The sequence below is a fragment of the Penaeus japonicus genome, unplaced genomic scaffold (genome assembly GCF_977035675.1).
Source record: "Penaeus japonicus unplaced genomic scaffold, GWHDUDI00000001_assembly GWHDUDI00000010, whole genome shotgun sequence".
Classification (NCBI taxonomy): Eukaryota; Metazoa; Arthropoda; class Malacostraca; order Decapoda; family Penaeidae; genus Penaeus; species Penaeus japonicus.
In genome coordinates, this window is record NW_028234412.1 from 12,130,721 (window position 1) to 12,140,720 (window position 10,000).

The 10,000-nt window shown below is 48.4% G+C and overlaps 1 protein-coding gene across 1 annotated transcript in view; it reads right to left on the reverse strand.

The window, feature by feature from the left end:
• The window catches only part of LOC122252380 (uncharacterized), a 20,198-nt gene that overhangs the window by 474 nt on the left and 9,724 nt on the right, over positions 1-10,000 (reverse strand). The window contains exon 2 of the mRNA XM_043014830.2: positions 1-2,776. This exon is cut by the window's left edge and continues 474 nt beyond it. Within this exon, the coding sequence (XP_042870764.2) occupies positions 9-2,753 (2,745 nt within the window). The 5' untranslated portion in view covers positions 2,754-2,776 and the 3' untranslated portion in view covers positions 1-8. The remainder of the gene's footprint in view (positions 2,777-10,000) is intronic.

Genomic DNA, 10,000 nt, shown 5'->3' on the forward strand with positions numbered 1-10,000 from the left:
GAATATCTTTATGCATGGGTAAATCTATAAATGGCTATTTTGTGCTTGCGGGGACTACGGATCTCAAGCAATGAAGTGTGGTGCTGAAGACAATGTTTCACGAGATATTTGTTTTCGTAGAACCGCGCAGAGCACACGCCACAGCCATACTGTGGTCTCAGGAGGTAGAGCAACCCGCGGTGTCTCGACCCGATGTGACCACTCAAGGACTCGTTGTCGCAGAATTTGACCCGGCACGTGTTGCAGCGGAACATGCGCAGGGGAGAGTACAACTTGAGGTTCGTAAAAGGGGAAACATCGGATCCATTGTCTTCTTCTTTGTCCAACACTGCGGTATGGTTCTCCTCCTGCTGCATCATCTCCGTGTTTCCTTGGCACACATGCGTGCCTGGAGGAGGAGGGAGGTCAGGCACTCGTGGCATTGCTACCGGTCTTGGTCGACGGAAGGTCCGGGTGGCAGCAGTTGGGACGACCTCGCCCGGGCCTGTTTGGGACCCATCAGTGATTAGCTTCTTGGCTCCATCAACTATCTTGCTTGCTCCTGACACGAAGCTGCTGAGCTCGCGTTCTCCGATATTTTCCTTGTCTCTCTTCTTGAATGCCTTTCTTGAGCGTAGGCCGAGGCCTAAACGCCGCCTCTTCCGCTGTCCTCCAGCTTTCTCATTGAGATCCATGAAGTCAGCCGCAGAAAGGCTGTCAACACGGATGGGAATGGTCCTCCTGGAGCCATCCTCACACACCTCTTGACCTTGCATCTGTTGCAGCTGGTGATGGTTTTGGTAATTCTGCCGCTGCTGTTCCTGCATCTGGCGCTCTGGAGTGCTCTGTTCTGGTGACTCTGGTATAAAAACTTCTTCACTGGTGACCGGAGGAACACTGAACCGTAGCTCGCGTTTTACACTGGGCTTTCTACTTAATCCACTCTGGTGACGTAAAATACCTTTGCTCGTCGAGACAGGTAAATGCTTTTGACCTTCTTGTATATTTGTCTGGGCTGGTGGTTGCTGAGCTTGCTCTTTCGTTGCCGTTGCCTGTGGTCGTGGTGGCGGTGGTGGCATGGGGGACCTGAACTTGCCCCGGTGGGACGACCACGTAGCATCCAGATCCAGGGCCTCCATGTTCCTACCAGATGCCCCTGTAGCCAGGGTCATTGTGCCCATCTTGTTACTCAGGCCTGGGGTGGATGTCACACCTGGGTGGAACGAAACGAGCTGAGACAAATCACCTGATGACAGGCTCCGAAGGGATTCCGCAGAGGCCCCACTGGTGAGTGGCTTGAACTTTGAATTGACCATGCTTTCGAAGTCCGAAAGATGCAACTGCTGCATGTGGTACAGCAAGACTTGTTCGCCTGTTTTACCATGCGGAACCTTCTTGGTGCAGAAAGGGCACTGAATGCCAGCAGTGTCTGACATAATACAGTTATTCTTTTCTAAGATCTCAATGACCGATGCTCTGTGGAAGTCAATCAGATGCTTTGGCAGGACAGAGTTGTTGAAGAATCGCGCCTGACATATGGGGCAGAACTGCAGCTGCACCTGGCCGGGGCGGCTCTCCACCATGGTGTTCAGCTCCTCCCGATGGACCTTGTGAATGTGGCTTCCCAGACTCTTCTCATAGCCGAAGTACCGCGGACAGAAGGGACAGAAGATGTTCCTCGGTTGATGGCCGGCGTAAGTGGCCAGCTTGTTTGCAAGGTCGGCTAAAACGGAGCCATTGAAAGGACTGGGGACCTGAGGACTCTTGATGTATGGCGAACTCATTTCGACGTACCCGGGGGAGGGCCGATGTGAGGAGGGGGTTTGAGGCTCCTGGAAAGAGCGCTTCAGTTCCTCACACTCGCTGTCACTGAGCGAGTCTCTTTCCTCCTTCGTCCCGGTCCAGATTTCAATGTAACTGTGGTGGAGGCGGTGGGGCGCTCCAGTCCCACCCCTTGGCGTTGACGGGGCACTATTACTGCCACATAAACCCGAATTGTTGAGGTTTTCCTTTTGCGGAGACATGCGGCTGGCAGCTGGCTGAGGCACATTCATGTAGAGAGGCTTGGGCGTCGGCAACGGGGAGGCCGACGCGGTAGACAGGATGGGCGGAGCCGAGTGGGGCGGTGTGCCCGTGGTGGGCGGAGGTCCGACAACATTGTCATAAACGGACACGGGTCGATCCTGGCGCTGAAGCGGCTGAAGGTTGACGTAACAGTGCGTGGCTTCGTGGGCACTCTGAGGGCCGAGAGGGAAAGGAGTCGAGCTCTTTGGGTGACTCTGCTGCTGACAGTGGTGGTTCTGGTGGTTCTGGTGGTGCACATGGTGCACATGGTGCGCGGCGGCCCCAGTGCTGAGCGCCCGGGGTCGGGGGCACTGACTCTGACATACCCGACCAACCACGGCCGACTGAGTGTGTCTGAGTGCCATGCTGCCTCCTGTAGCTTCGTGCTCGCTCCGGTGGCGACTCACACTCGTAATAACCGGCACGTGAGCCACCGCGCCGACGCCCTTCTCCTGCGGCACCCGAGCTGAGCACGGCGCGGGCACGCCTGCGTAGGACCGGGGCATCGGCCGATTGACAATGTGTGCCATGTTGGTGGTGGTGGCTGCGGGCGGCTGGGTGTGGGCGGCACGCGCGGCTGGTTTGGGGGGCTCCTGCTGAAGCTGAAGGTACTGAAGGTCTGCGATGTCTTGGTTGATGTTCGCGAGAACCCGAGAAAGGTCAGCCTCCATTACGGTTTCGCTGCTGCTGTTGCCGAACACCTCGTCCATCGTCAGAGTCCGCCCTTGCACATCTGAAACACGACGAACGCGGTCAGTAATGGACAAACGGAAAACCAGGGTCCATAAAAATAGGTCAATGTTATTATATGATTATACATAATATATAATTACATAATAATAATAATAATAATAATAATAATAATAATAATAATAATAACAATAAAATAATGATAAAAACAACAACAACAATAATAATAATAATGATAACAATAATAATAACAACAACGACAATAATGATAAACACGGCCACACATCCACGTACTGTTGCGATCTAGTCAGAAGACCGTTACATTTAAATAAAACCCGGTTCGTGGAAATAGTGATAGCGGTCTATTTAACAGGACACACCCGTATGGTCTATTATCACGTTCAAAGGGGTGGGAGAGAGGGGAGAGGGAGGGAGGGAGGGGGGAGAGAGAGAGAGAGAGAGAGAGAGAGAGAGAGAGAGAGAGAGAGAGAGAGAGAGAGAGAGAGAGAGAGAGAGAGAGAGAGAGAGAGATTGATTTGATTTTGATATGTTTATTCATACTATATACATTGTATACACATGAATAGGCATAGGAACTATGCCTAAATGATTTGTACAGTTCATATTAATTTCTGAGACATACATTGTTGGTAAAACAGATATTACTGTGACCCTGTCAATCAATAAGCTAGGGCAAAGCTATACATAAGACATAGTAGTGCATGTATATCACTCTAGAGAGGCCTTGCAATTTTATCTATTACAGGCAAAGTCTTTGTGTTTACGTAGAGAGAGAGAGAGAGAGAGAGAGAGAGAGAGAGAGAGAGAGAGAGAGAGAGAGAGAGAGAGAGAGAGAGAGAGAGAGAGAGAGAGAGAGAGAGAGAGAGAGAGAGAGAGGAGAGGAGAGGAGAGGAGAGGAGAGGAGAGGAGAGGAGAGGAGAGGAGAAGAGGAGAGGAGAAGAGGAGAGGAGAGGAGAAGAGGAGAGAAGAGGAGAGGAGGGGAGAGAGAGAGAGAATAAAAAAAAGAGGGGAAAATCAGAGCGTGCCTTCACAGCGAGTCTGAGGGGAGGCAGGAGGAGGGAGAGGGGAGGGAGAGGGGAGGGAGAGGGGAGAGAAGAAAGCGAATCAGGCATGACGTTGCAGGATCCTCTAACGTCTCGCTACTACTTAGGCATGACTCACCCGTGCCAGTAACGGTCCTGTAGTGCCACGCTCCCAATCTACCTCCTTCACTGCCACTGCCACTCACTCACCCCCCACCCCTACCCCCCTCTCACACGCCCTCCCTCGCTATATTTCAAACCTAAGTGACTATTCTTTTCCTTTCACTATTCAAATTTGCTACCGCTATCCATCGTGTCACGCAAACCTGCATACATTTTTCTTTATCCAAATTAACAGCGTCATCCCTCTCTTAAATATATATATATATATATCGAACACCTCCATCAGTTAGATCTATATCACAAAAGATAAAAAAAACAGGCCACTGTAAAATCGCAAGAGGTCACAAGCGAGGGATTGGGACGAGTGGGAGGAGGGGGAGGGGGAGGGATGTGGGTGTTAGTAGGAGGTCACGATCCTATGCTAATCCCCGCCAGAAGAAAACGAATAACAGCACTCTCTATTTTTTTCATAAAACACCCCCCTTATTTCTCTAGTTCAAACGGTAGGGCGTCTATTCGAGTTCGCATTAGGGAATAATAATCAGTTACAAGTAAAAGATAAAAGATAAAGCGAAAAAAAATCAAAATCTTATTTGAGCTTAATATGAAAACTGTTTAGAAAACGTAATATCAAAAGTGACAGAAAACGGACGCATGTGTTTTATTGCCGTTCTAATTACCAACTGTCAGACTCATATTCAATGAAGTGTAAACAAACAACGATGTCAGGAAATGAAAGAAAGGGAGGGAGAAAGGAGAAGGAAAAGGGAGACTAAGACACAATACAATGAAGTGTAAACAAAACAAAAATATTACAATAAGGAAGGACGAAGAAGAAGGAAGTGAAAGAACGGAAGAGAGGAAAAGGGAAGTAAATGCATCCAAGGAAAGGAAGGAAGGAAGGAAGGAAGGAAGGAAGGAAGGGAGGAAGGAAGGAAGGAAGTGAAGCAAAGGAAGGAAGAATAAGGAGGATAAGGCAGGCCACGTGTAGTTAATTATCAAATGGACAGCGACCATCCCTCCCCACGCACCAGATGAAGGGGGGTTGGGGAGGGGGCACTACAGGAGGTCAAATGGCACGATTTACACCCTAGAGCTGTCACCACTCGACCTGGGGGCACCTATTTAGGGGAAGAACCTAGGCTGAAATGTGAAGGCGGTTCATACCTATTTCAAAAAAAGAATAGACCGGGAATTATATCATACACTACTGATAAGGCGGATGAGAAACACAAAGGGACTGAAGAGATAAGAAAGATTACAATAATGGAATTACACACCAGACAGACAGACACACATACAAACACACATAGTGAGAAAGAGAGAGAAGAGAAGGAGAGGAGAGAAGGAGAAAGAAAGAGAGGCAGAGAGAGGGGAGGGAAGGGAGAGGAGGGGAAGGAAGAGAAGGAAGAGAGAGAGCGACCCTTCGCCACCATGACTAGAGCCGGAGGTGAAAATAAACAAACACCAGAGGTTAATTAACACATCCACACGTGGAGGACTATATACACATATATACACACACACACACATACAATCCTGCTGGGTCGGGTGTCGGGAAGTCATATACACAAGAAACACACGCGGCCACATGGGTCACGGGGGCGCACGTGTATATACAGCATACGCGAAGATCAAATATCACGATCCCCGATGTGCATACTTTAACTAAATTGCTGAAAAGATGCGTTTCCCTTTTTTTGTGTCTCCGAGGGGCGTGAGGGTGGAAGAAATACGCAACAAACAAACTGACAAGAAAAAGATGGTAGGGAAGCAAGACATCAGATAATAGATCAGATCAGATCGGAGAGGGACGAGGGGATGGGTGGGGAGAGGGGAGGGAGGGGAGGAAGTAGGAGGAATCAAGCGGGGGAGGGTATCAGTAAGTAGGTGGTGGTGGTGGGAGGGGACTGATTATTTTACAGCGCCCTGAAGATATTCAAATTATGGTCCACACACACACACACCCTCGGACGTCGCCCAAGGCACCTCGATCGGACTGGTCTCATCAGAAGAGCTTTTATATGCCTGGGACGCACTAGGGAAGACGGCCAATAAACGGGTCTATTATGCGTGCGTCGCGCTGCCCATGCGGGTTTAATGACATCATAATGAGTGCCCTTCTGATGCCTTTCAAAACATGCGTAGCTTCTCGAAACTAATGAAATGTTTAATTTTCTAAAATGAAAATGAATATTACATTAGCATTAACAAGTAACAAGATTAGTGAAAACAATTCGTCAGAGCGAATGCCAAAATAGCGAAAACCATTATCTAAAAATCATCAGGACAATTATCTTCAGATCTTCCGAGTCTACTCAAAACCTGATCGCATTTCTTAATTCCCGAAATGAAGAGGCACGAGGATCTAATCTTCTTCCTTTGGATCCTACGACCTGGCTTATCAATTATGACAAGATCTTAATCCCGGATCATTCCCCATGACAAGCACTGGAGGACGTCCCACACGCCAGACCTCACGCGGGACTGATGTGGGTGTCAGACCCCCTGCCGGCTTCGGATCAACACGGGGACATCCTGAGCTTTTGTCTTCCGGCTAGCCTAGCCCATCCTAACCAGGCCACCCCCCCCCTGCTGTAAACTTCAGGAGGAGGAGGAGGAGGGTTCTGCCCCTGCCTTCGGGTGAGGGTGGGTGAGGGTGGGTGGGAGTGTAGTGGGAGGGGATCTGTGGCAACTACTTTTTCTCCCTAACCATTGCTTTATGACAGGTGCAAGTCTAGCTCATTAAGGGTGTATACAGCGCCTACGTAATGACTCAATGCCCATGTGTGCGTGAAGACAGGCGTTTCTGTATGAGATATATAGATAGATAAATATATAGATATGCAGATAGATAGACAGATAGATAGATAGACAGATAGATAGATATGCAGATAGATAGACAGATAGATAGATAGACAGACAGATAGATAGATAGATAGATAGATAGAGAGAGAGAAAGAGATAGAGAGAAAGGAGGGGGATGGTACATACGTCTGTGTAATCAAAATTCCCCCTTGGCATGCTCAACTCCCTTGCATTAAACATAATGGACCATGAGCCACAGTACCCCAGACGAGGCCCTCGGCACGTACACCAAAAAGCAATGACAAAATGAGCACCTGAAGGCCACATGGCTGTATGACATCAACACATAGAGAAGCACAGAACCGACAGCACCTGAAGAGTCCATGGAGAGACAGCACCTAAAGATCTCTCTTTCAGTCTTTCACCTCGCAAGACCTACCGTAAAACAAGCTCACCGAAACTCACACATTGCCATTTCCGATTTAAAAACTAAATGGACCATTTTACAAAAAGTTTACTTAATCCATCACACTCAAAACTGATGTTGATACTGAAGGACCACTGTGACAAGCTTCTATTACCAAGCTAATGATCATCTCCAGCCTATCCCAAAAACTTCCGTTTGACCTTTTAACATTGCAAACAACCGTAGAATGGCAATTAACTGTCGGTTGGTTGTAAGGTAGAGAAGAGATCAGTGTGACCGGAAATTACACAGCTCGGGGGGCCTGTTTGTGCTCAGGTGATATCCGAGGGAGAGGGAGGGAGGGAGGGAGGGAGAGAGAGAATGAAAGAGAGAGAGAGAATGAGAGAGAGAGAGAGAGAGAGAGAGAGAGAGAGAGAGAGAGAGAGAGAGAGAGAGAGAGAGAGAGAGAGAGAGGGGGGGGGGGGGAGAGAGAGAGAGAGAGAGAGTTGAGACTTTGAAAACATGAGACCAAATTTCAATAAAAGGGCCAATGCCTTACCCTTATCGCAATATTCTCCAAGAAAAGAAGTAGTAAACGAAAAAAAGCGACACATACTATACCCTCCCTCACGTAAACAGACGCAATATCCCAAAGAAAGTACCACATGTGATTAAGGCTACTGGACAGAATACGACAGTTAGCAGATCCCGTGAGAATTTCCATGGTAATTAGTTGTGTCATAACGCACCAGAACAGTAGATGAGCACGTCGCTTCCATGCCCTTACCCCCCTTCCTCCCTCCCCTCCTTCCTCCCACCCTCCTCCCCACTCCCCTTGACCAACCAACACCCGTCACCACAGTAACTCGGGCATACGACTCGCACTCGCACCTACACATTTGAACCCACCTCGAAGACTGTGTTTTCGTGTGAGATCGTTCACTACTGAAGGAAAGAAACTCCTTTGTCGTTAGCTCGTTCGCTCGCTCGCTCGCACTCACAGCCGCTCGTAATCCCAAATGGGACCTTCTGTCGCAGGTTACGGCACGGCACGCACTGAGGGACATGTGTTTCTCGGAACAATGGCGGGAAACAAGAGCCAGAAGAATTCGTTCCTGGAGTAGCTAGGGCCGTCACTTAAGGGCGTCCGTAATGTGCCTGTACATTGCTACCGAATGAAAGCACAAAGCCCCTCCCGTCGTCGAGACCAGGTCATTAACAACTTTCTCTGCTGCTTGACCACCGTTTCGACTTTTAAAGGGCTCTCTCACGAAAGCACGTCCCCGCTTTGTTACCAGGAGTCTAATGTTTCCGAAATTGGTCGGGGAGCCCAAGCCGCAGTAACCAGCATTCTCCGTGCGTCATTTGTCTTTCCCGGAACGCAGGCTGAGAGAACCGAATCCACGTCTCCCCCCACCCCCACCCCCCACCCCAGGTCTTTTGTCAACCGGCTGAAGAACATGTCAAATCAACGCAAGGAACATGTCATTTCTCTCTCTTTCTCTCTCTCTCTCTCTCTCTCTCTCTCTCTCTCTCTCTCTCTCTCTCTCTCTCTCTCTCTCTCTCTCTCTCTCTCTCTCTCTCTCTCTCCTTTAAAGCCCAACCTTGAGAGGGTGGGTGAGGGGCGAGGAAAAACTTATCCAACGACTTTGACAAGAGCCACGGTGACATCACGCGCGAGGTTCCCTGATGATGGATTCTGAATCTGCTTCGGCCCGACGCAGCCCGCGCGGCCTTCCAAAATCACAGCCGGACTTCATTAATCACGAGGCCATTACAGATTTTATGGCGCCTCAAATCCCCACGGCTGCCTCTGTGACTCGCCATCGGCCCTTGTAAAATAAGAGAAAGAGAGAGAAAGAGGAAGAAGGGAAGTGAGGAAGAAAGAAAAAAGAGAGAAAAAGAGAGAAAAAGAGAGAAAAAAGAGAAAAAAGAGAGAAATAAAGAAAAAAGAGAGAAATAAAGAAAAAAGAGAGAAAGAAAGAAAAAAGAGAGAAAGAAAGAAAGAAGGGGAGAAAGAAAGAGAAAGAGAGAGAGAGAGAGCGAGAGCTAAGGAGAGGAAATTTGTTAGAAAGCAGGACCTCGAGACGAAATGCGCCTACTGCTGCCGGCGCGGCGGTCCCTTCGAAGAGAGAAAAGAAAACTCAAAAGATAGGAGGCCATTGTTTTCCCTTCCTTCTTACCCTACTTTCACTCGACGGGGGTTTCAAAGACGAGTGATTTCGCCGACTCTCAAATTAATTGCCCAAAACATGTGTAATTGTCTAAGAGGAGTTAATTGCGCGAGTGATAAACCCATTTACTCGCGATGATGCACTGCCTGGAGCCACCCAGATAAAATTACACCTGGAGGGTCTGGCTTCCCCTGCCTTACACGACACGATTTTAACCTGAAATATAAAACAGGAACGCCACATCGAAACAATATATATAAAAAAGGAAAATAAGGTTTATCTTATTTTCAAGTATCACAACCACATTGCTTTCCTGGAAAACTCCTAAAATAAAAGAAACAAAACACCCGAGTGCATTCCGCTGCATCTGGGTAGGGGGGGGGGGGAGAGAAGAGGGAGAGAGGGAGAGAGGAGAGGGTAGGCCTAACACCTACTGTCTCACTGATGAGCGTGTCATTAGGCTCAAACGTGATGACTTGACGCACCCGTTTCACACCTTTTAAATTCGTGTATCTGTCCCTCACTCTTATAACTTTAATTAACGATGGGGACATTTTTCTTTACTTGACGGATTTAAGTCTGATAAAACGGTTATTTTTTTTTCACCAGAAGAATTTTAGTCTGACAAAACTGAAAAAAAAAATCCCCGGTATGCATATTTACCTAGCGAATTTTAGCTTGAAATAGTCGGCGAATAAGCTCTACAAAACACG